A 27,641-nucleotide genomic window follows, 5' to 3' on the forward strand; every position below is an offset into this window, starting at 1 on the left:
AAAAGCATAGCGAAATTTTTAAATGCGAATACAAATTGCTTTGAGAATGCACGTGTGTTGTTGTTGTTCATGCAATATTGCTCATTATTGTCCTACTCATGGTTCTGTTTTGTTTAAATGTGAAGTGTGAATTACTAACGCGGTCATCTTGTTGTTTGACTCTAGTGTGTCATACTTAGTGCTTCTTATTTTATAATTATGGGATTAACGCGAGAATACTTACGGTACGCGGCAGGTGGAAAATTTAATATAATTGCTAGTTCAGAGTGTAATGTAGCATTCGTCACGTATCAAGGCTTTGAAGGACGTTTTGTTGCTGTCGGAGCCTGCGAAGATGTCATAATATGGGATTTACGTCTTCTGGAGAAAGTGAGTTACTTACCGGCTAAGTATCATCAGCGGAAATTCTCTTACAAGTAGTCTTTGTATGCTGTCGACTTAAGTCTCGGTTACGTCGACTCACTGTCAAGCCGAAGGTCTTTAAGTCAAACAGCCACCCTTAATTGATAGTCCCTTCGAAAATGCTAGGCGCACATCAATATTGAGCAAAAAGGAAGAAAACTACCCGCTCCTTTTATTAAAGAATATGTTAATCGTTGAAGCCTTTATTGCTTAGCTATTTTATTATGCCTGACAAAACGAGAATGCCATTTTGGCGAGTCTATTTAGTCTTGAGACGTATCTCACCTAGGCTTGATGTCATTAGGTAATGGGCGTTTAAATCATATAGTGTCCCCGTGGAACTTGTTTTTATGTGTCCATAACGACAGCCTGTTGAAGTATCTCCCTCGTATTGTGTATGTTTGATCATTGGGTGCTATTTTTTTGGCACAAGTAGGTATTAGATCCGAAGAATTACAGTTTGAGTTAGAACTGTGTCATCCTATTGGGACTCTCGAATGCTATGCCCTTCGTCTATCGTAGTTTCATGGAAATAACTTGTTAACTGAACACATATGTTAATGAATTGGAGATGCAATTTTCATGGTCAACTTATATGCTTATTCCAGAGTGGTCAGGTTTTCCTTGGTTGCAGCATAATTTCAATGCAAAACGCAATTCTATGTACATATAGGGTAGCTGGCTTCCCTGTTAAATTTATTTTCATTTTCTTTTGATTTCACTTGGATCATGTCTTTTATAAGTCTTTGAAAGTAGCTTCTTTCTTGGGCTATCAGATTTATGTCATCAGACTTATTTTGGATCAGTCCTGTTAATGTGTCTTCTGCTGTTTAAGAGAGTCTCAAGTTCCTGATCTCAGTCACTCAATGGTATTCCTGGTAGCAAGGTTGTCCAAGTACGCTACATAATGTCTGAAATACTAAAGTAAAGTAGTACTAAAGAAAACTTTCAAGTGCTAAAGAAAGATCCGTAACCGAATGGTTAAGCTGAAGGACCACATATTGAAAGAAAACAAGGAAAAAAGTATACCAACAAAGGTTGTGCCACCACTATCGCTCCACAGGATAGTGGGTTTCATTTCCAGTAGGTTGTTATTCTTTGGTCAGTGAGGGAAATTCAATAAGGGCAAAACATTTCCTTTCTTCATCGTCCAAATGCGCAGCAACCACTGAGTCTCCCGCTACCCAGAGCATGACTTGCGATGGACTCCATAGAATAGAGACGCATTCGACGGCATCATGTGTGCACATTGGGAACGCTCCTCTGAATTTTCCGTATATCTCAATGATACGACAAAAATCCTTACGGGCCATGGCAAGCTTTCTCTTGAAGCAAATAAGACGGTTAACGAGCAGATTTGATGGGCCACATATTTGAATGCAGTTGACGTTGTCGTAAGTGTGTGCCTACCTTATGTAGCAACTACCATAGAGGGGATTGGGTTGGAGTGGTGGCTAGAGTGCTGGCTTCTCACCTTGTCGGGTTTGGTTCTTAATCCCGACAGTGGCAGAGACTTTTCAGAGGCTGCCCAATCGCTGCTTGAGTGCCTTACTTATGGATATATATATTATCTAACGGTATATAATCCTTGGATCAAGACAAGGGTTTTTTTTCAAACCTTTTTTTTCTACTGCTCACTAGAATGGTGGTGCATTTGATATCCTTAGCAGTTGTGTCTTCCTTTTTCCCGCTATCTCTGTCTAACCCTCCTTTCTTTTCCTTCTCCTACTCTGGTACTCATTCTAAAATTCACTTGAAGCCCATCCTTTTCCTCATTTTCTCATATCTGAAAATTAATAGCATAAATATTTGCCTGACGTAATCTGCAAGACGGCAGTGGTCAGGAGTGATTGTGAGCATCAGGAAAAAAATTAACATTTTATTTTTTTCTAGCCAGTGGCCAATCCCAAAAAAAAATATTTTCTGCAGTTTGATACATCACTTTCTTTTCAATTGCTTAGGAAACCAATTTTGTTAAATTAAAACAATTCGTGATATTTATTGATGTCAAATTACTTTTGACAATATTTAAGGGTCTAATAAAATATCTAAATTAATGTGGACAAAAAAAACAAGGCACGAAAAGCATAACTCCAATGAATTCACACTTCCCTTTGGACAGTATCTCTTCTTTCATTAAATTCAAAATCTCAGCAGCACTTCAATATATATTATATGTCAGCATCAACATCTCCGGTTGTACACCTATTTCTCCCTCTTCTCCAATATATTAATGCCTCATTACCCTCCCTTTGCATTTCTCCCAGTTGTACACGGTACTTGCACTTTTATTCATCTTTCGCTATGCTTCTGCTACTGTTAAGCCAGCCCCCAACAAGCTTTTTCCCCCACTCGCCTGCTGACAAAGGTATCTCAAATCAAGGTAGGAGCATATTCTTCTCGATCCAAAGAAAAACGCATTCTGTTCATGTGCTCGTCAGTCCATCCAGAAAAGCTAAAACTTCTTCAATGTCAACTGCATTCAAATACGTGGCCCATCCAATCTGTTCATTAACTGTCTTGTTTACCTCAAGAGAAAGCTTGCTATGGACCGTAGTGATTTTTGTCATTTCGTTGAGATATGCAAAGGAAAATTCAGAGGAGTGTTCCCAATGTGTGCACATGATGCTGTCGAATGTGGCGAAAAGCAAGGAAATGGTTTGCCTTGTTTGAATTTCCCTCACTGACCAAAGAATAAGAACACACTGGAAAGGAAACCCACTATCCTACAGAGTGTTTGTGGCAGCACAACCTTTGTTGGTATACTTTTTTCCCCAATGGTACACCACCCTTGTTTCCTTCAATAAGTGGTCCTTTAGCATAACCAGTTGGTTATGGGTCTTTCTTTAGCACTGGAATCACGTAATGGTGTTTCTTTCAATGAAATCTTGTCTTAAGTTCTTGGAATGTATGAAATTATGGCAAAATCCAACAGTTTTGTCTTTTCTACCCGAGGGTGCTCAGTACTCCTTTTCAGAACCTTAATCTGGATACTGATAAATTTTTATAACAGTTGTTGTTAGACAATGGCCGACTATTCCTGCTAAAATTCATGAGAATTCTAAACGTTATAATGTATGCAAGTCCTTCCTTTCTCCACGTGATCATTTAAATCAGACATGATCCTATTAAACCTTGTCTAATTCCAATAATTTGGAAGTTCTTATCTCATTCTAGAATATCGTACACAGTTTGCTTTTATTTCCTTAAGGATCTCGAATATTTTTAACCCATTTTTACTCAAGGCCTTGGTGCTTAATGGAGAGAAAAGTGAGGTTACACGACTGTGTCCAAGTCCTGTAAAGAAGTTCTTGGCTGCCGGATATGCTGATGGTGCTATCCAGGTTTTTGATTTGACCGATCCAGAAAATCCTGTGTCTTACATTGGACACAAGTCAGCCATAACCTGCCTTTCATATGATTGGAGTGGCCAAAGGCTAGCCTCTGGCTCCAAAGTAAGTTTTCACTGTCCTGAAAAGTAAAAGTGATATTTTAGTTTGCAGTTTAATGTTTCTTTTCATATTCACTATTGAATTTCTTGTTTAAGTTAATGCTTCAATGAAATGTTTCTTTATTTGTTATGTGATATTTTTTATCAATATGTTGTTTGAATGTTATTCTGTTAAATCTCTCATAGTGAAAGCTCTACAGCCTTTATCTGTGCTTAGTAAGGTGTAGATTTTCAATGAACTTCCTTGAAAATTTAACCCCTCGGTGAAAACATCTTTAAAATCTATCATAGTTAATAATCTGGAAACTGAATTATCTCCAGCATTAATTTTTATGAATAATGACTTTAAATTTCAGGATACTGATATTATTGTCTGGGATGTAGTTTCTGAATGTGGTCTTCACCGTCTAAATGGCCATCGTGGTGTAGTTACTCAAGTACTCTTCCATGGACCTGACCATCCATCTCTGCTTATTTCATCATCAAAGGATACTTTTGTGAAGTTTTGGGATCTTGAAACCCAGCATTGCTTCAAAACCCTCATTGGACACAGGACTGAGGTTTGTATATTGCTTTTTTTGTAATTTTTAAATTTTTGTTGCACGTTAAAATATGTATCCAATTTCATCTGTGGAAGTAGCAATGCAGTTTTTGCTGAGAGATTTTTTTTCATTTTGTAATTTTATTAGCTCAATGAAAAGTACATGATTGTTCATTGAAAGTTAGGAAATGGAAGAATTTGAAACAATCTCCTGGTTAATATTTCACCTGCATTGCCACCATGGGTTCCAGTTCTCCCCAGTCAAATTATATTACTCAATGTTTTGGAAGGAAGGCAGGAGTACATATTTCCGTGAAAACATAATGCACGCAAGAGCATTTAATGTAACATATACGTTAAATATGTGAATTGATAATGATAGCAGTCGGTTACATTTGTTGAGGTTAGGGTTGCAATAGTGAAATGAATGATGTCATTTTGACATTAATAACAATGTACTAGAACAGCAGGATAACAGAGAGAGAGAGAGAGAGACTGTACAGAAACTTCTATGTATAAGCTCCCCTTATTCAAGTTATTTTTATGGGAAATTCAAGGTGGCAGACTCCTGTCTCATTGTTTGCTGTATGAGGGTGAAAAAAGATTTTAGTGTTTGTGCAGAATGTTACCCATTGAGGTAGTTTTCTGCCACAAATGGCAAAATACTCAAACCATGTATCAAATCAAATACAGGCATGCGAAAACCCTCATACGGTTAAGTATACTGTCACTGTGGATGTTATTAAGCGTAGTTAAATTTGATGTTTATACCACTGAATTTTTGTGGAATAATTTTTTGGTTTTAAAGATTGAAATTCTAAATTTTTTTGTACATACTTCAATGTAGGCCTCCAGAAATTACGTATATTTATGTGAAACTAGCAGTTTCATTGAATATTCTGTTCTTTCCAACAGGTTTGGGACATCAGTATTCTGAAAGATGGAAAATATTTGGTGACTGGTTGTGGTGATAGTGAACTTAGAGTTTGGTCTATGAACTTCATTGATAACGAATTTGATGAAAAACCAGAGGTTAGAGAGCTGGACAAGACTTTTCTGGAGGAGGATGGTGACAGTGTCTCATTAGTAAGTAATTTTTTTTGTTTTAGGTATAAATTTAATTTTCAATATCAGTGGCTGTTATATTTTGCAATATCAATATATGAAAATAGAATTAGACACACATACCATTTTCATAAAACAATAGATTTATTGCTTGACATGATTTTCTCTGCAAACTCAATTCACCACGGTATGTCACATCCATTCTTCACCTCATTCGTTGGATTGAGTTGCCTTTACTAAAATAAATTTTATGAGAGGTATTGTTTTTTTTTGATAAGGTAGTGACGTTGCTATTAGTTTTGATTGGTTTAATCTCATTTGTTGCAGTATCCACTAAGATGCCACAAGGCTGGCTCTATACTTCGGAATGGTTTAGGCCGTGTAATGTCACTTGCTGTTGACTCATCTGGATTTTTCCTGGCATGTTACGGAGCTGACACAAAAGTTGAAATTTTTCAATTCAGGAAAGAACTGGAAGCCACACTCAAGGCCAAGAAGAGGCTCCGTAGGGAACGCAAAAAGGCTCTAAAGTAATTTTTTCAGTATTTTTAACAATATTTTGTTATACCCCATGGTTTACTTTTGAAATTTGTTGAAAAGGGAAGCTGTTTTTCTTATGATGTAAATGTTACTAGAAGTTTTTGGTTGTTAAATTGGAATTCACTGATGTCGTTCCAGGAATATGTATGTATCCTTGAAACATTGTTTTTGGCTTCTCACCTAGATAAGGTTGTGAATGAGATTGATGTTTGAAATCCAGTGCATGTTGCTTATATGACATTGTGTGATAAATCATGTATTCAATTCTTCTTGTTGAGTCTGTATATCATTTATCAAAAATTTATTTTTTGTTTGATACAAAAATGAATAATATTGCTTTGGGAAGAGCCCCTCAAAAATTCCTAAAGGAATGTTAACCACGATTGCCTCATCATTTTCTGAGCCATTACAACTATGGTAATTCAACAGAAAACTTAAAATAATTAGTTAGCATGGATAAGTGTTTTCAGTTTTCCACAAGAAAATATCATTTCACATTGTGGAGTTACTGTTAACTCCTTTGCTTATGGATTTTTCAGTATCGTAAGTAATACTGGGCCCTAAAGTAATGAGCACAATTACTTTAGGATTTTTCTTGAGTACAAGTGTTAAACAGTATTGCATGTGTTGTGATGCACTATTACTTGAATGGGACATGCTGTCGGTACTCATCAGGTTTCCCACAGTATTTTTGTCATAGATCATTGTGAATTATACGACCTCTGCCATGCACTTTTCTGCAGTCTGTTGTAAATGGCAGTGCATCTCAAACTTTATAAACACTATCAGACTGTGGGGAGAGAGAAATCATCCAGATTAGGGAAAAGATGTAAATTGTGGAAAAAAAATCAGTGGCAGGAATGCAAAAGCAATATTTTTATCTTTTGACTCTTGACTGTACTTCTTACAGAGCCACCTCAAGGGAACTCATGTCAATGGGGTTTTTTTAGGGGTATGGTCATAATTTAATGTGAGAAAGACCTAATAATAATATTGTGACACAACCAAGTAATTGTGTGCTTGCATTGCATGGTTGTGGGGTGCAAACAGTCATTGCCTCTAAATATAAGGTATTATTTTGTATCTTTTTCTGTGCTGTAATTTTATACTTCTGTTTCTAGGGATGGGGGTGTTCAACCTGAAATTAATGACCAGGATGCCGTAGAGGTGACCTTGAAAGATGAAGTACTTAGACTCCCAGTTCTCAAAATACCTCCATCTGATGGAAAGATCAAATCAACTGCTCTTATCTCTGGCAAGGGTGGTGAACTGCGGGTTTGTAAAATGGCCTTCTTACCTTCACTATTGAAGAAATTGCAATTCATTTGTCTTGAATAATAATTATGGTGTTCCCACGTATGGGAATGGAAACCCCACTTGCTCTCTATTTTTTGGTCTCCAAAAATATCGAGAGGAATACCAAGTTTAGAGAGGACAGAATTTAATAATTTCAATGTAGCAGCACTTTTTTCAATAGGGTGGTTTCCTATAATTTTTTTGTTGCCTAAATGGAAAGATTATTACTCGTTGAGCACGTGTTTCACTATTTTAGATTTTTAAATTACAATATCAATTTTTTGCGATTAAATGAAAAGTGAAAATTTTCAAGCACACGAAAATGCGACGACTAAGTAAGAATGCTGGGTGGAGCCCAGCATTCATCCTTAGGACAAGAACATATTGAATTTTTCTTTATCACCGACTTTTTTAAAAGATGCAAAAAAAACATAGATACCAGGGATGTAGGAGTACTCAAAAATTCGAGTCGAGTTGAGTAGTACGTACTTGACTTAAGTGATTCGAATAGTATTACGAATATAGAGCTAAGTCGAGTAGTTTCGGTTACAGAGCTGTCGAAGCCTGTAAGTTCAGAAACCTGCTAACAGAAGGCACTATCATGAAACTCATGCGGTAATATCATTTATAAAGTCAATAAGTCGTTTTAGGCCTTGGAGTTTCAGCATATAGTAGTCGACATGGGTGGCGAATACCTTTTCGTCTGACCATCTACGGTGTACTCGGAGTAATCGGAGTGGAAGACAGCATCGCTCATACTTCCTTATGCGATACTTTAATACCCTACCATAGTCAAATGCCGAGGAAATTAGTAAAAATTGTTAGGATTTCTATAGAAAAAATTCAACTTTTAGGTTTTAGGGGGCAATGTCGGTGTTTGACATTACAAGTAGTGCAATCTTTTAGCCTTTTCAGCACCAAGTACATCAAATGTTAATTTTCGTTTATTCCATTGTTGTGTTTAGTTTCTCTCTTATATTTACTGGAAATAGTGGCTAAGGTTGATTAAACGAAGTAAGAAATAGATAAAACTGCTCTTTTGTTCTACAAAGTTAAAGCTAAGTTCTATAGTTAGTTTGCTTCGTCCACTAAAATTCCATGAATATCCATGATCCATTCAAGATCCATATAAATCGTTGATTTAACTTTTAATAAAACTTCCTAAGGTTCCCAAACCTTGCAACTTTGGAAAGAAAGCACTTGTCCAGCTGCACAAGTGTGTTGCGAAAGACGTTTTTCTGTAACATGGAGGCGTCAAATCCTGCTGCCTGAGCATATAGAGCAATTGGTTTTTCGGCAATAGAATTTGAAAGTATCCAATATTACATTAAACATTTACGTATACAATCTAAATATAACTGTTCAAATATCGTTGTTGAGGGGTCTTCCGAGCAGTTTGGATACATATGTACATTGACGATATATTACTACAGGTTAATTCATTTCAATTGTGCTTTTGGAATTGTTTAAGACACATTAATTTTCATTCATCTCCTAATTGTGACTAAATTACAATCAATGTTCCTCGTTATCTTTTCCTTTTCCCATCAAGCTAAGCATTCAAAATAGAAAATTTACAAGGAGATTAAAAAAAAAAGATAATATGTTGGAGAATGCATTGCTGTATTGCCTATTTCAAGAATTACCATACTCGACTTGATACTCGCGAGTAGTTTTTAACTCGACTCGATACTCAACATGAGGTCAAAAATTACTACTCGCACATCCCTAGAGTATACACTTGGATACAGACAGAACATAAATAATCAAGAAAAGTACAAAGTGATACCAATGGCAGCTGTACTTTTCAAACAAAAGAAGGCAGTAATACAGATAGCCAACTATGATATCAATATGAATGCGGTGAGAAATCACACACTTCAATGATAATTTATTTTAAGTCTTTATTATAAGATTTTGGTTCTCACACACATTTGAAAATATCAGGAATGGAAATGCTGTAAGCTGTCCTGATGTTATGATTACTTATTGGAATCCTCCGGCATGATGGTTTTTTTTTTCTTTTTGCAGATAGCTATCGCTTCGCGCCACAATGTTCTTAGTTTGTACAGTTTGATGACTTTGGATTTTGTGGATGAAGCAAAGAAGGAAGACTGCTACAAAACCTTGGGAACTGTCACAAAATTAGGCCATCGATCGGAAGTTCGGACGCTCTGCTTTAGTTCAGATAATTTAGGCGTTCTTTCAGCTAGCTCAGAAGCAATCAAACTATGGAACCGGTATGTCATATTTTCTTCTCTTCTCCTGTGATGGTAATTCTCTAATATAAATGTCATCCATAACTCAACTCTTGTGGCTAATTTCATGGTAATTTTACTGAAAAGTTAGAACCAGGTGGGCTTCCCTTCCTATGGCTGCCTTGGTCGTCATAAAACTAGTCATTCTTGTTTTTACATTATAATGATTAAGGCGTGATAGTGTTGAACGTGAACATTATGAGGTTTAAGAATTTATTCAATTTTCCATTTTTTTAAACAGGAAATAATTTTCTTATTATAATTAGATTAACTGCTTCAGCATTAAGACAAATCCTATATGAATACTGAGAATCCTAAACCTAGATCTAAAGGTTCAAAACTGCACCAGTGTTAAAGACCAGGAAAATATAGGAACTGAACCATACTTTATATAAAATGTCTATTGTTAAAGCTCTAGCACATTGATTTGCTTGTGTAAATCGTTCACAAGTTGTATTGCCTTAGAGTTATTTAATTTTTATCACAGACTTATTATATGTGACCTGGAGTGAATTCACTGTTGAATAAATTAAATAATGTGTGGTGAGATGCTTCATGCAATAACTAATAGGGATGGGCTATTGATCAGATGGTGCTCGGTTCAAATCCTGTTGGATCCTTTGGTGATTCACAAACTAATCATCCTCATATATCATTGAAAGGACATGAATCCCCTACCCTGAATGTGTGCAATCTACTCACCAGAGCTAAGTGTGGGGTGAGCTCTACCCTATAAAATTTTTATTGAATAACCTTGATTTTTAGAAACTGCTGCCAGCTATCCTTGTAAGTTACCCTTAAGTCAGTTGATATTCATTTTGACTCTGCTTTTATTCTCAAGAAAGAATGTCTGGCAAAATTGATGTCTTTTTATTATGCAGATTCCATCTCTTTTAGTTGAATAATTTGAGTGTATTTCTTATCTATGTTTTTGATCATTTTTTGTATTGATATATTTTGTATTTCTTAACGTGATATTAATCATTTGTTATATTATAACTTTTTATATTGATCACATTTTATCTTTTGCCACCCTTTACTTTTTTAACCTGTTAAATAATGCTTATTAATGTTTACATGCTTCTTATATATGCTTATTTATGTAACACTATGTCTTTATACTTACTTATGTAGCACTATTTTTGTACAATGGGTTAACACCCGTAAGAAGAAACAATTATTATGATATTATTATTGTTAAGTGCTGGTAAAGGGCTGTAATTACTCGGATATAATCATCTGGCTTCTGCTGTACTTCATAAACCAGGATGTACATAATAATTAACGCATAGTGATTTTTCTTACTAATCTAGCAAACTTCTCAAATATAGGGAATCTGGATCTAGTCCAAGCTAAGGCAAGCAAGTTTTGTCTGTGTACTTTATATCTAAAATATGTTAAATTCCTATCTAATTTACGTAATCTGGTTAAGCTATTATTGTTTAATTCCTAGGCCATCTCTGTCATGTTTGAGGACAGTGACTGGAGAAGATACCAAGAGTGGAAAGGTGTCATCGATTGGGTATGTGCTCTCTGCCTGTTTTGTTCCTGGTGATCGACATGCTATCATTGGCATGAGAGATGGCAGATTGTTAATTGCAGACATTGGTGCCGGAGATATTCTCGAAGAAATCCCAGCTCACTCCAAAGAAGTGTGGTCCATTTGCCTGACCCATGATGAGGTATGGATCTGCGTTCCGAGTGCACATTGATGCTGATGGTATATTTGATGTGAAGTGGTCACTGATAACTGAAGTTAGGGTTTCAAAGATTTTCCAAAATTCGCTTACTCCATGTCCAGTATTGCTGTAGACAACAGTTTTGCCAGTTCCTGGATTTTTTTGTCAAAGGACCTGACACCTTTGACCTGAAGACGCCAGGAGGATCACTGGCAAAACTGACGTCAATGGCAATACCTGATGCTGTCTAACCAAAAAAATGAAATAAATCATCATCCACTCGGTAGAAACCTGAGAAGCAACTTGCATTCAAATCATTCAGGATGAAAAATAAGGGCAAAATAAGGAAGTGTGAAACCTTGAGTGGTAAATATTGAGAGAGTCATGAGATAATTTTGAGTAGACCCAGTTTGGACCAGTTGCCAGTTTGTACGGAGCACAGGTCTATGTTAGCGTTCCTCTATAAGTCTTGTCCCATAAGTGTAATCTTCAATCCACTTGTTGCCATCAGATGATTGGGTTATAGAGTGGAGAGCAACGTCAAACCAAATGTTGGGTATTTCCCCCTCTCCCCTTCAGCGAGTGTCGCCGTCCTCGGGGTTTTCCAAGATCCGGCCGACTCACATGTGGCCCCTTTCTCGTGGTCTCTACCAAGGGGACTCCACTCACACCCTTTTGGAGTGAGGGAGTGCCGTTACCCGAGGGTCAGTAACCCTCAGACCCTATCACCCATGCCCTTGCCGACGGCGTGGGTGTCATTCAGTGTTTAACGTCCGGGAGCGTGTGGACGCGGAGTTTTGGCGTGCGCTTCCCTGTAAGTCGCACGCGAAATTAAGAGAATTCCATCGAAGGCATCTTCGCCCTTTATTTATCATAACCCGGGGCACACGTCCCTGCACGCACATCTTCTGAACCACCACGGGCCGGATTGTGCGAACACCAATCTTTTGTTTTTTTCACCAGGGATGACGTTGTATCTTTTAGATACCTACTGTGGAACCTCGTTAAAGCGAGTACGGGCTATAGCGACACCCCCGCTATTACGAGAGATAGCCGATGCACCGTCAATTGACCCTATAATAAGCGTGTTACAAAATTTGTTTTTACGAGACCCTTTCGGTGTTGGCTCTCGCCATAGCGAGGGTTTCACCGCCGGAAGACTTTCATCAAGACTCCTTAACCTCTGTAATTGCTAGCAATCTGTTAGAAATGAAGTTAATGGAGTGCTCAGTCTCAAATTTATGTGGTAAACTGTCGTTCGATAAATATAATGATTGACGAAACAATGCTTTGCATGATTTTTATTCAGTGTGGCGCTTATAAATTGTTTGCATAGTGAGTCGTTATTTGAGTAAGGAAATTTAGTGATGCAAAAAAACATCGCCTTTCGTCTGGATTTATGCTTACGTTTATCAGATAGATGTTTATCTGTCGCCGCACCACTCCTGTTCCTGTATATCTGTTCGCAACAGGTATATTGGCTATTATTTGCTCCACCTCCGGTAAAGCGACAATTCGCTATAGCGAGTGTTAATTAGTGCACCGTGGGGTGTCGTTATATCGAGGTTGCACTGTACATGAATTGTGTAGCAATTTGGTATCATCATCTTTTGTATAAGAAGGCTCCATTTCCCCCTGGAGAAAAAATGCACAGAGCCACGCAGAGTGGGGTCATTTAGGCATTCTGCCGCAGGCCCCTATTTGAGGCCCTATAAGCTGTCTTACTTCGTGTTCTAAGATGAAAGGTAGGGCAAAGGCCCACAGGAAAATGCTACTCAGGGAGCCATAATGTCTCTCAGCAGCCTTTAGTTTACAAAGTTTTATCTACATGATGCCAGTATTACCAATTCCTCTTGATATTAAGAAATAATTAGCTTATGAATTACAGGTCTACATTTTTAGTTTTTGGAAGTAACTTGTGGACTTTTAGGTACTATCATTTGCAAAAGTCTTGCAACAAATCGAGCGGCGCCACTTTCGCTCCACAAAGATTGTGCCCGGAAACTGTATGGTTTTCGGGTGTATGCAACAATCCAATACTAGTCTTCATGGTTCAATGCATGGAGAACGGGTCATTGGGTGGGTGAGGTATTTTGTCATCCTTTTCAGTCTCGGGATTTGACCGCTTCCATTTAAGTGAAATTAATGTTCATGATATTCCCCCAAACACATTGTAGCATTTAATGCAGTAGGAAAGATCAAAGGTAATTCCTCGGAGAGATTTTAAAAAGTTGGTAGCTTGGCTCTTTTTGAGTGATCTCAGCTCTTTTCAGAGAGCTGGAAATCACGAGTCGTTCACTGTGAACATGGACTTTTGTTTACATGTATCGACTCGGGTTGATGTTTTAATACAATATCAACGACATATGATACGAGGCAGCTTTGAAATTCCCAGTGTTTCATCATATAAATATCTGAGCAAACACGTAAAATATGAATTAGTTAAGCTGATCGGCATTAATCGTTGCGTAAGTATTAACAGAGTTCTCCGACGTCCGTCAATCGGTAAAGATGTATTCCTTTCCACTTATTCAAAGTATGACGAGGAAAACTTATTTCTAGGTAAAAGTCCCATTTTTAATCATTGTCGGATTTCAACAGGTATTGTTTGTTAAAATGTTCTACCGCTGAATTAGTGTGAATGCGAATAATAACTCTAAGCTGCAATGTCCTTGATGATTAAGTTATCTTATTTAGATGCAATCATTTACATATACACTGATGAATTCGGGATAATGTAGGATACTTACTTAGCATTATTAATTGAATTATCTACTTGCATTGAGTAAGTTACATTGTATTAGGAAATGTGTTTGTTGGCAATACGTTTTATGTCTAAGGCATCAGTGGAACTGCAGCTCATTTCATAAAACCTTTCAAGTCGAGTAAGAAGGACGTAAGCAAATCCTAACAGAATTTCTGTTTTTAATGAATGTATACGCTTGCTTCATTATAAATACTAATACCGAGTTTGAAACATAATAACAAAGAATAATAACTTAAAAAGACGATACCATACCGAAGTCGCAGGCGACAACATCATAATATTCCTATTGTATATACTAACCAGCCGAAACATAGAGTATGCGAAAGCCTACGTGTTCAAGTTATAATCATATAAACGAATAAAAGACTAATATCCCGAGAAAGGGATTATTTTGATTAAATTCGTTCAAGTGAGAAGCCGTAAGAGAAGCACATGAAGGAGCTCAGTGTTACAATAACAGCAAGTAATTAAAATTACCGCTCGATGACCTTGAGCTAGAAATAGCTCAGTTGATAAGTATTCGGGCTAGTGATAGGAGGGGCCCGCGTTCGAGTCCTTCCCGTGGCCGTAAATTTTTTATCCTCCGTATTTTATTTTAAAGTTTTTTTATTTTTGAAATTTATGTTAAGAGGGTACCAGCTGTTGAATTTGAGCATTTTTTGCAACAATTTCTAATTTAAATGACCGTGCGACGGGAATCATGCGTAGTTAGCGCGGTAGGACGAATCGATAGCGTTTTCTTGAAGGAACTCCAATCAGAATCACTGGTGAATGTAATTCCTAGTGCTATATGGTTTCCTTTACAGGTCCGTAACTGCTCAACATAATTAAACTTTGGAATGAGAGCTATCGTAAGAATCTAAGGTTCCATATACGGAATTTCTTAAATAGATCAATTTTATCTGATTAAAAAGAAAATTATGAATGATATTTTGCAGCGATTATAATTACCAATACGCATATATGCTGTCCGTCTATGTAGTATGCTGCCTATTTTTCATCAACTTGTCGCCATTTCCTACCAAGTTAATTTCTCCAGTAAAGTTTTTCAGAACAATTTTACCCTTTTTCGTTTCGTAAATGAGCAGTGACGGAAACTTTTCTTAGAAATAGAAAAAGATATAAATTAAGTGAAGGATTTTACTTTTAAACTTTAGGCTTCAGTATTCTACAATCAGTGTTTTTTTAATACAGTAATTTTGTTGGAAAGGGACAGAATGTGAGACTAGCTGATCTACTAACAATAAGTACAATCCTAGGAATAACCTATGTAATGGTAATCCTTAATCGTGCACGCACCACGGCGCTTATTTTTAAATATAGGAAAGGCTTATCTTGAGGTATTTATCAACTATTTTTCTAGTGCGTACTTTCTTCAAGCAAATTGTGGCATCAACATTTATATGATAGTGCTACAAATTAGCCCTATTTACACTATTTTGGAAGTACGTGAGAATCACTTACGGTCTGCAAGTTTTACTCCAGGTAACCTACTTCCTCGTCCCTGGCTGGTATAGTTGCGATAAATATGTAGGGTAAGACGAGGTGCAGGACCTATTAGCTGACCAAAACTACGGCCCGGGAGCACCCGATTCAGCTGAGGGAGCGGCTAAATTATGCGCCAAGTATTTTACCTCCCTAATAGATGCGCAAAGTATTTCCCTCCCTAAAAAAAGGCGAATATTGGTTTAAATTGACTTTCAATTTAATATCTGTCCGTTGTTGTTATTGGAAACCTTACCAATGGAGGCATTCATGGATAGGGAAAAGTCGTACTATTAAGTCACTCTTTAAGTTGGTTGTCCTTAATAATATAATAATGGCTGAAATATTAAAATCGAAACAATAACTAATTTATTATAACAAAAAGAAGATTAATGCGACATGATCACTAAATATGTTAGTGCTATCGTAAAAATTTAAGCCTCTCCTAGATATGTAAACAGTAAAAATAGAATAAAGTTTCCTCTCCTGACCTTCCTTATTATTACAACAATATAGTGTTTATGATCTTGGAGTATAGGTCATGTTAATAAAATACACATTTGGCCAACGTTTCGGAGATTTATTCTCCTTCCTCAGGGCTCTTAATTATAATGAATGTTTACAAAGAGAATAAAGAAAATAAATTAATTAAGTGGTTACAAAAATTTTGATTCAAAATTTTTGTAACCACTTAATTAATTTATTTTCTTTATTTTCTTTGTAAACATTCATTATAATTAAGAGCCCTGAGGAAGGAGAATAAATCTCCGAAACGTTGGCCAAATGTGTATTTTATTAACATGACCTATACTCCAAGATCATAAACACTATATTGTAGTAAAAATAGAGACACATTCTGCTAGCAACGACGAGGCCTAGCGATTTTTTTTGGCAATCAAAATTCCATTTTTTTTCGAAGAAACATTTCCATCGGTTTAAATACATTTATCCAATTAACAAATTGATAATTAATGAAGAAGAAAGCTTATGGAGCTATCTTTATCAGCTTCAACCTACGTAAAGAACTATTTAATGCCAATCAATTAAATATGGTGGAGACGACAGAGTCGTTTTTTTTCGGAAAATTGCCAGTTAATTTTTTTTCATTTATTAATTCTTCTATATCGAACAAATATTTCAACAACTTAATATAAAGTCTCCTGAACGACGTTGAATCCCTAAAAATAGGGTTACGAGCGAGTTGATTTCCGTGTTCCTAATGGCGAAATCGTGCCCCCAGCCGGCCTTATGGGGTTTACCATTGGAAGCCAGGCGTCATAGGTACCCACTCTTTTAACAGGTAAATATTTTCAATTATCTACTCCAGTCAACTACGGGTACAAAAATAATCTCAAACGCCGCGACGACTTAACCCAACATCTACGCTCGTTTACTCAACTGAACATCGTAATGATTTCCTACGTCTCACTCCCGTGTCACGATGACCCGTTCGTGAGTCGTACCCGAGCTACCATGAAGATTCATACCTAGATAGTGATCATTCAAACTTAATGGTGGCCAGAAATCGACAATGGAGCGAAAGTGGCGCCGCTCGATTTGTTGCAAGACTTTTGCAAATGATAGTACCTTGACTTGAAGAAGACTTAAGAATCTTCATGTGTAAGTTTTGAGCAAGAACTGTTGGGCACAAACAGAGTGGAGAACACTAAGTCAATAGATCTGAACTAGTAAACGAAGTCAATGAAAATGTTTTTAATAACTTTTGGAAAATCTATTGCATCTATTAAAATTCATATAAAATCTATGCTGAAATGATGAGTCTAGCTAGTCATGGACTTGCAATGCCAAATCGCATACACACGAGTCTAGCTTGTTATGAACTTGTGATCCCAAATCACTCAATTAGCTCATTATCAGATGTTCGTCATTTTAGCATTATTTAGGGGAACAATATACATATTTTGGAAGTTAAACAATGTTAAAACATCCATAATATACGCAAAGTACTCATATTTCATGAAATATGATGCATTGGAAGTGATAAAATGATTTTATGCGAGTAGCAATAGCTGTGTCCTCTCTGTATTTACCCATATACTTCACAAAACGTAATAATACATAATCACTTTTTATTTCTCTGTTCTACATTGATTACAAACAGCAAAGTATCATTTCATTGCCTACCATTCCATTTAAAAAGAACCATCGAAAAAATAAAGAGAGGATAGAAGCATGATATTCAGAAAATAGATTGAAGTGGAAAGGGTTTATATGGAAAAAAGTGGGTATCTGCATCAGGGCCGGCCTTAGGGCGGGGCGACCGCCCCTGGCCCCGCGCTTTGGGGGGCCCCGCGTTCGTGAAAAAAAAATTAAAATATACGATAGTTTAGAATCAAGGTATCATAACGGCGTAATTACAAAGTCTGAATTTGGGAGGGGAACACATACTTAGCCAGAGAGTGGTAGGGATTCAAAATGCTCGAGTTTGTAGATGGGGTGTAGAGTTTAATATTTTAAGTGAAGGGCCCAGCACTGAAGGTTTACCCCTAGCCCCGCACCTGCTAGGGCCAGCCCTGATCTGCATGCTGTGCTGTGCAGATGCAGTCCATGCTGTCAAATAAGTGTGGAATACAATAAAGATTATAATTTATGGAGTGATACATTGCTTTTATGCATTTCTGATACATTTCTTTTATGCATCTATATGTCAGGAATTCATTTCTTTTTGCAGAAAGGCTGCATTTCTGGGGGTGGTGACAGTACTGTGAGGTTTTGGAGTTTTGAGCTCATTGAAGACAAAAAGCAACCCACGGAAGACTCGGATGGAACCGTGACAAAGGGGAAAATTTTGTCACTATTTAATACCCGGGCATTGAAGCTGGAGGAGACAGTCTTATGCATTTGTATTACCCCCAATGGGCGCTTCATAGCAGTTGCTCTTCTGGATTCAACTGTGAAAATATTTTTTATAGATACTTTGAAGGTTAGTGGGATAAATTAAACATCTGTAATAATTTTCCTTTTGATGGTGAGTGAATGTTGATTTGAACAGAATGGATTGTGCTCCTTTTTCTTTAAAATATGAAAGCCAGGTGAATCGGGAACTATGCATGAAGTTTCCAAGTAGGCTTCCACGGAGATTATGAGGGTAGGCAGCGATTCTTCCAGGTTTCCTTCCACTGAAACGCCGAATCGAAGAACACAGAAGGGCCGTAAAAAATAGACAATTGAGCCAGTCAGCAGTGGCAGAACACTAGAGGACTTAACCACAAAATTACTTCGACAGCACCTCTTTATTGACTAAAGAAGGCCGCTTCTTCCCAAGAATCATCAGGGAGACAATTGAAATTGCCAAAACACCCAAGAACTCCAGCCGTGAAGATAGTTACACTCTCGCCAGCTCATGTAAACGGGTCTTCAAAGATCTCGACCTATAGGGCACACCTCCACAAAATAGGTGCCAAACAGGGTGTATATAAAGACGGCCAAATTTCTGCGTTGTCCCTGCAGTGGACCCGAGGAAGCCAACTGGAGCGCTGGCTGTCCAGTAAAATGGATAAAAATGGAAGGAAACCAGAAAGAATCGCTGCCTACTTTGTGTGAATTTTTAGTCGCTGGAATAGGGTGGTTTCCTATTTTTTTTATTGCTTCAATTAAAAGATCATTACTCCTGGAGTATGTACATCATGATTTTAGATTTTTAAATGACAATATCGATTTTTTTTGTGATTAAATGAAAATTTTCAAGCTCACGAAAACGCAACGACTAAGTATGAATGCTGGGAAAAGCCCGTGTGTTGTCATTCTGGTTCCAGCTGCCGCTGTGTGAGGCATAGCATGGGCACCAATCTGGCCTTTTTCAAATGAGGTTAAAATTGACTATTAACATTCGTCTAAACTGGGGTTTCTAAAACCAAATAATTTGTATATTATAAATACACTAATGGTGGGTAACGAATCGCAATCAATGCCTTTCTTTTTCTTTGATGAAGGAAACTACCCCAATGTGCATGAATTATTCAAGAATTTAAATCAAATTAATTGTTCATAAAATTTTTCCGGTTCGACATCTATTTTCTGTTAATTATGATGTCTTGAGATCTCACTGAGGAAGTGAGACGTTCATCAATTAGGTGTTAAATTTCTATTACTAAGTTTCTTAAAATTATGAATGTAAACTTTTGCATAAATATAATAAAGTAAAAAGTAATTTAGGGTGTTTTAAAATTCTTTTCTATCACAGTATTCACCTAAGATTAAGCTGGATTTTTATGAAATATCCCAGGAAAACCTGGAATTAGGTATGAATTTTTTTTCTTATATTGGCTGGAAACCCTGGAAAGGGTAGCATTTCTGCATGAATATGATACCATCATAAAATTTATAAAATGTTAAAGATAATTTTATTGCTGCTTTTGATTCTTACTTATATATGCAATTCATTCAAGCAATCAAACATTCATCTAACAAACAAGGCCATTTCTCAACCTAGTCGACTTTAAGACTCACTTTTAGCTAGAAATCCAAAACTTTAAGGCATTTATATTTAATTAAGGGCTAAAAACATAAAGATAAAAGTAAAATCAGAATAATGCATTCCATACTTTGTTGTAAATAATCAACTATGTTGAAATATTATCTAGTTTTATATTTTTATAAAATTGAAGAATTTAAATAGTGAACACATTACTTAAATTCTTTAATTTTCCTTTCTAATTATCCTTTAATTCATTTGAAATGGCTGTAATTTGATACCAATACATATTTTATATGCTCATGTATTATAATTTACAGATTTTATTAATAGATACTAACAATAAAGGAAACACTACCTCTCATGTTATTTAAATTGTCATTATATATAATTTACATGATTTACAATTTACATGATTTACATTTAAGGATAAAGAATGCACTTTAAGATCATAGGTATGTTGGAAACTAATTGATTCATTTCCCCATGTCTTTAATTTTTTATACTAGGAAATTAAAATACAACAGCAGATAAGTTTAAGCATTTTACATATTTTATGACAATACACACTTAAGGTTTAATTTTTGTATCTTTTTTTCAGTTTTTCTTATCTCTTTATGGACACAAGCTGCCCGTTGCATGCATGGACATATCATCAGACTCTAAGCTGATCGCAACTGGTGGTGGAGATAGAAATGTGAAAATTTGGGGCCTGGATTTTGGTGACTGTCACCGCTCACTTTTCGCCCATGACGACAGCATCACAGCAATCAAGTTTGTTCCAAAGACTCATCTTTTCTTCACTTGTGGACGAGATGGCCGAGTGAAGCAATGGGATGCTGACACTTTCACCAAAATTATTACTTTGCCGGTAAATGCTTAAAGCACTCAATTTCCAGTTTCGTTTGGATTATACACTGATTTGTGATAGAACAAAAAAGACTTAAAAGCTCCGCAAACTTTATGGTGTTGTCGACTAATTTCGGCAGCTAGAACGCCATTCTCAAGACAAGCAGTTAATATGCAGTAGAGAATGACGTTATAGCTGTCAAAACTAGTCGACAGCACCTTAAAGTTTGTGGAACTTCACTGTGTTTTTTGTTCTACCATAAATATCTCCTCATTCCACCAAGTCACTCCAAAATCAGTTGATTTCACTAATTTGTGATATTGTATTTTTCTGGTTACGATTCAGGCCCTTTCCCATTTTTACTCCTGGGTTAAACCTACACTGTCCGAAAGACAATTACAAATTTCTTTCAGCAGTAGGAATTCATTTTTAACGTGCTTATAAGTTTCGAATTTTTGTCAACGTACTGGATCGTGCCTTTACTTATACATAATTCTGTATTCGTTGCATAAAAACACTTCATTTTGTTGTCTTTTTTTGCATGAAATATGAAAAGCACATCACTCATAAACTAAATTACCCATAAATTTAGTTGTATTTACTCCAATAATCTCATGAAAATTTGACTTTTTATTTCTCCTGTGTTATTGATCAATTAGTTAAATAACCCTTTTTTTGTGTTACTCTGATATAGCATCAATAATTGTGTGGTCGCCTAAATGACGTTACAGTAGACTCTCGTTAATACGAGCAACGTTATTACGAAGCTCTTGTTTTTACAAAGATAATTGTTGATACCAACAAAAAGGCTAATACAATCTATAGTAAAAGAAACATTATTACGAAATTTTCATTGTTACAAAGTTACGAAAGTTGTTTCCCGTTCTGGTTCAGGTTCCAGGGGTTATAAAGTGAACTTTATTATGAAGTTCCACGGAAAAGCAACAGTGTTTATACGCTAACTAATGGCATTTTATAACACAATAACGGCATATTTAAAGGTGGATGTAAACTATGCTATATCATAATCATTGTGCTACGTTTAAGTTCTCCTTGTGCACTGTGCCCAAGGGCATCAATTATATTTCTTTTTTTTTATGATATTTCTTAGAGTATAGGTCAATGTAAACAAAGTTATAGCCAATGTTTCGATTTATTTAAAATCATCCTCAGGGCTATGAAAGAGAAAACATGAACAATATAAAATACAAAGATGACAACGATATACAATATTTAAAATCATCCTCAGGGCTATGAAAGAGAAAACATGAACAATATAAAATACAAAGATGACAACGATATACAATATTTAAAATAGTTGTCATTGTTAAATAGTTGTCATCTTTGTATTTTATATTGTTCATGTTTTCTCTTTCATAGCCCTGAGAATGATTTTAAATAAATCAAAACGTTGGCTATAACTTGGTTTACATTGACCTATACTCCAAGAAATATCATAAAAAGTTATTAAACAAGGTCAAGAATAGAAGAGGAAAAGTAATAATAACATATTTCTTTCTTCAGTCAGAGATACTTCGGTATCCACGCAACATCATATAATAAGCTTCATTCATGTGGAATCATGATGACCCACTCATTGTTATTCGTAAATTACAATCAGTATGTCGTGTCCTTATGAACATTCAAAAAATTCAAGCATGCCCGAAATTTCTAATTTGCCTTTGGAGGTGGCCGATGCAAAGTAGTGTGGCGTAATGGAACTCACATTTTGGGCACATTCTGATCAAAGTGCCAATTAAATCCGTTGTGAAGTCAGTAACTGTTTAACATTTTTCCTTTATGCAGACAGTGCACATTATTCGGCTCCATCCGCGTTGCATGCGCAACTAGATCAGTTCATCACAATTGGGAATGCACTCAGTAACGCAATCACTAACACAAAATTGTAATGCATTGTTGCATTCTGCAGGATAACCACACTTTTTGATGCCTTGCATAGGTTTATCAACTTACCAGCAAGCTCTCGGGACGAATTTTGTTCGTGTATTGTGGATTTACTGTATTTGTTCATAATTTAATCGCGTATATCATACACATGATTCTGAAACTATTCCACAGCACAACTACCTATGTTTAACCTCTTCCCTACGCAGGGCGTGATTTCACGGCCTGAATTTTCTGATGCTAAAGAAGGAAGGCCGGCTTTTCACGGCTGGAATTTTTCGAAGCAAAAGGCCAAAGGCCGTTTATTCACGGTTTCGCGGTCAAGCATGCCAAGTGGGTCCCAACCGCCATTAGGGTCCCTCAGCGTGAGAGGTTCGACCCTTTCCTATTGTCCGCGTGGGGATTATCTCGGCCCATTCCGGCTCTCAGTGTCCCACTCAAGGAAGGTGCTCATGGTCACTTATTTGTTTATAAGGTGGAATAACTAAAAACGTAAATGTTGCATTTTTTGAAAATCAATGCGAGTAATTACATTCTGTATGTTCTGCTGATTGGTTCCAAATTTTAAACGGAATTCTAGCGTTCATATTAACGGAGTTGATCATCACCTAGAACAATTTTTGGGGACGCTAAGGTTAGATGTTTCATTGTTATTTTTACAATTTACTAGCAAGTTTATAGGAGAGATATTGTAATTATTAACATCTAAAAGTATACGTTACTCTGTTAGCTACATTCTAAGTGTACATTAGCGGTGAAATTCGATAGATTATCCGATTTAACTTCTATGAAAAAAAGCCCTCGTAATGTAATAAAATTTGATTCCCTCAGTTCTTTGTCGTGAGCCAAAATTACAGCGGCTATTTTTAATAACCTCTTACCAACCTTTGAATACAAAGGTATTATAAACGAATTTCGCTATAAATACTGATTAATGCATATCCTAAAAATTCGTAAATTTAATGTACCAATAGGGAATGTTTTACGTAGACACATGTTGTGAGAAGCATTCCATACCATTGCAGGAATAAGAACTGCTCTGCCCAGGTAATTACTCTCATATTGTAAGTACTCTCATTGGTGTAAGTATTCTCATACTGATATATGTACGTGGAAGATGATAACCTCACTCTTCTCGGAAAAGCTCATTTGGCTATGATATAGTGCCGTTTTGCTGAAAACCCTAAAAATAACCGTAGAACTTCGTTTAAAAGTTCTACAGGCATTACACAATAAAAGGAATACATTGATGAACACATTTAATGCAACAGTAACAATTAAAAAAATTAAAATTGCACTGGCAACAATAAACTGACCGCAAAAGTACGCCGGGATGGGCTACCTTCGGGGAAAAGGATCGAGGATTATATTTGCCCAGTTGCCGAGGGACCCCGCTAGGAAAGGTCATTAAGGGGAGGAAGCGACTACCTGGTCAGTCCCAAGCCGAAAAAAAACTCCGTACGGGGAGAAAAAGAAAATCTCAAACCTTTCGTAGAGCCAAAAGCAACTTCCCGCGAAGGAGCTCGGCGCGAAAAGGTTAAGTACGGGAGATTGAAAAGAGTAGGAATTTCGGCTAGGTATGTTTTTTTGCGATGATTCCTTATAGAAATGCTCTCACGAAGTTTTTTTCTTGCGAACCTCCGGTTTTTCGGTCCCGTGAACTTCATAGCCACGAGAGTTTACTTCATAACCAAGTTATTCTGTAACCAATTTTAATTCTATCCATTGTTGTGGTGATCTTTTCCAGGGTCACAGAGGGGAGGCGTGGGCTCTAACTGTCAGTCCTAATGGGAAATTCGTGGTCAGTGCTGGGTCGGATCATGTTCTTCGTGTATGGGAGAAGACTGAAGAGCCGTTGGTTTTGGAAGATCAGGAGGAGGTGGAGAGAGAAGAGGAGGCGAATGAGAGGGATGCCCTCGCTACCGGAGAAGGCACTGTGGTTCCTGGACAGCATGGATCGAACTTGCCATCAAGGAAAACTGCTGGCAGCGAGAAAGCGGTAAGCCTTCAGTGAATGATTTCACTTATTGTAATAGGTATGTGAAATTAATGGGATGAACTACCTAACTTCTCTCAAGTTTGCACCCGGATAGGAAAATCTAATTCAGACAACATTTTGGGTACTGGCTACTGAATGAGAAATTTGAATTAACCATAGCTTTCTGTGAATGATTTCACATATTGTTATCAGTGGCACAGCGAGGGGGGGTTTTGGGGTATAAACCCCCCCCCCCCCCAGAGTTCAGAGAAATTTTTAAGTTTAATCCATTTTACTTAATTAGATAGATATTACTTATAGAATAGCGGAAGGATTAATAAAATATCCCTCGGAAAGCCGTAAAACTCACCATTTTGAACCAATTATATTATAATTCCGCAATTTACTAATCTCGCACCTACCGGTTATCCTGGTGGGTATACCAAACCCCCACACACATCGGTATTAGTTGCACCTAAACCTCCCCCAGCCTTAATTCCTGGCTTCGCCCCTGATGGTTATAGGTATGTGAAATTAATGGGATGAATTAACTTCTCTCGAGTTTGCACGCGGGTAAGAAAATCTAAGGCAGACGATGTTTCGGGTACTGGCTGCTGAATGAGGAATTTGAAGTAACTGTAGCCTTGAGAATGGGTAACGAGGCAGAAACTGAAACATCATCTGCCTTTGATTTTCTTGACCGCACGCAAACCCGAGAGAAGTTTATTCATTCTATTTGCCGGTAAAGTGTTAAAGCATACAGATATTAGTGGGGTTGGACCACTTTGATCCCTAGGTTCCCTGGATTTTGAGCTCGGATTTGAAATTAGAACTGAAGCCAAAATGAATTGGTACCAGAATAAATTGCTACAAAATTAATAATTTTATCCTTCATTAAAATGAAGACCTTGAATTTAATCCTGTCAAATAATGTTATTTTTACATCACCATCATACTAACTTATAGCTCTTTGACAAATGTGCAATTAGAATTTGAAACAGTTAGACCAAGGAGCTTAATAAAGGAGCAAAATACCATTAATTAAGGTTATTATATATGTATGTATTAGGATCTTATGTCTTTCCCTACTCCTGATATATTCTTTTTATAAGCGTATAACTAATTTTATCTCTGATTTTCTAAGCTTTTGTATGCTTATGATAAACAAAATCATCAGCCCCAGTAAATGTATCACCAGTTGTAACATGTATTTAAATATTTTTAAAATTACCTGTTATAAATAAAAGTTTTGAATATAACGAATATCTAACTTTTGCTCTATAGGCTGAAGAAATCATGGAAGCTATTGAAGTATTTGAAGATTATAAGAGCAAGCTTACTGCTCATGAAGAAACTTGCAAAGCACTCAAGTTGCAGGGGAAAAAAGATCTACCTCCACCTCCAGTGCCTCCTCTTCTGATGACTGCCTTCAAAATTTCTTGTCCCAACAGGTTCCTGATTGAAACTATCAGGAGAATCAGGTCTAGGTACGTATAAAATAAAAAAATAAAATAATGAAAATTTATTATGTGATGTATTTAAAAAAAATATTGATTCTCTTCTAGATTTATTTTAGACTAGAGCTTGATTCTCTTCTAGACTCATCTAGAAGAGAATCAAGCTGTAGTTGTTCTTTCTAGATTTCTTTTTCTTTAGAAGAAATGATTGGGGTAATATTATCGTGGCCTATGCATTGTACCCTCATCTAAGGTGTGTTCATTGCCACTACTTTTTTTTCTTGGAAACTTTGGCCTATGTGTCAGTACTTTCAGCACTCACATCAATTAAAAGTTTTTTATTTTTAAAAATAAAGTTTTTATTTCTCGTGTATTTCTTTTACCTCCATTTTATTACTCTCTGTCTTTCCTAACGCATTCAACCTTCATTTTCAAAAGCAGATTATGTAAAATTCTTTATAACAAACGGTATTGCATATATTGTAAATTCGTATATTGTATTAGTGTTGTATACAATATGTATGTTTCCAATTTGACGAGTTCTATGTCACATGACCAGTGGAACAATAAATTTTATTATTATTATATATCCAATAAGCATATGACTTGAATTAGTTTTTCCTCCCTTCAGTATTGTTAAAATAATTTTCTCTTTATTCTAGTGACCTAGAGGAAGCTCTATTACTTCTACCATTTTCGTGGGCTTGTCGCTTCCTTGAAGCTTCACCTGATCTCTTTAAACACTGTGGGCCTGATGTGGAGCTTTTATGTCGTACCCTGCTCTTCTTGGTTCGAGTTCACCAGGCACCTATTATTGGGGCTACACATTTGTTTCCGCTAGTGACAAATATTACACAGCTGGCATTCAAGCACTTGAAGCAGCTCAGAGTAAGTCCAGTTTTGTGACGTTGATTTACCTCTGTGTGCATTATCAATCTGATTTTTTTTGTCTTACAACTGGCTGTTGAGTGGTATTGTCCTTGATCTAACTTCGTGCCCATGAGTTTGGAGCTAAGTAAAAATACAACCAATGGCTAAACGTGAAAATTGCCTAAAATATTTTCTTAATTTATTATTCCTCAAGTCATTCCATGATTTTGATGAAATTAATGATTTTCTCGATTTCTATGACATTCTTTATTAGATTTTTTTTTATAAGTTCCAGGTTTTTAATGTCCATTAGTTGAACATGAATTAATTTATTTCCTATTGTTAACTCTATGTGGATTTGGATTAGAGTTAACTTCACCGAGATTTTTAATCCTTTTTTCAGGACGTGGTTGGCTACAATCTGCATGGCCTCGAATTTTTGCAACGAGAAATCGAAATAAAAGATGGTGTCCAGTTATTCCGTGAGGCTACTCTGGATAAACGGGAAAAAGACAAGAAAAAGAAGAGGAGAGAAAAGGCCATCAAGCGAGCTATTTTGACGCTTTGACTGTAAATTCCATTGTTCCCCTGAAAAAATATTACCTGTATCAGGTACTTATGGTTTTTTAAGCTTGATCTATCAATAAACTCTTTGTTTATAA

The 27,641-nt window shown here is 36.5% G+C and overlaps 1 protein-coding gene across 1 annotated transcript; it reads left to right on the plus strand.

Moving 5' to 3' along the window:
* Positions 1 to 13: 13 nt before the first annotated feature.
* LOC124160730 (WD repeat-containing protein 3) lies at positions 14 to 27,641 on the plus strand. Its single transcript, XM_046536719.1, has 14 exons — positions 14 to 369; positions 3,648 to 3,857; positions 4,210 to 4,413; positions 5,310 to 5,480; positions 5,787 to 5,989; positions 7,121 to 7,274; positions 9,327 to 9,535; positions 11,007 to 11,235; positions 18,177 to 18,428; positions 20,521 to 20,790; positions 24,422 to 24,673; positions 25,937 to 26,139; positions 26,772 to 26,997; positions 27,383 to 27,641. Exons 1-14 carry the CDS (start codon positions 199 to 201, stop codon positions 27,545 to 27,547), a joined length of 2,919 nt encoding a protein of 972 aa, XP_046392675.1. The 5' UTR covers positions 14 to 198; the 3' UTR covers positions 27,548 to 27,641.

This window comes from Ischnura elegans, chromosome 6, assembly GCF_921293095.1.
Source record: "Ischnura elegans chromosome 6, ioIscEleg1.1, whole genome shotgun sequence".
In the NCBI taxonomy this organism is placed as follows: domain Eukaryota; kingdom Metazoa; phylum Arthropoda; class Insecta; order Odonata; family Coenagrionidae; genus Ischnura; species Ischnura elegans.

Bases quoted from the DNA above. Each gene is read 5' to 3' on its own strand.
- LOC124160730 (XM_046536719.1), top strand. From the start codon at position 199: ATGGGATTAACGCGAGAATACTTACGGTACGCGGCAGGTGGAAAATTT. The intron at 11,236-18,176 runs GTATGGATCTGC...TTCTTTTTGCAG, and splicing joins TTTGCCTGACCCATGATGAG to AAAGGCTGCATTTCTGGGGG. The intron at 24,674-25,936 runs GTAAGCCTTCAG...TTTGCTCTATAG, and splicing joins CTGCTGGCAGCGAGAAAGCG to GCTGAAGAAATCATGGAAGC.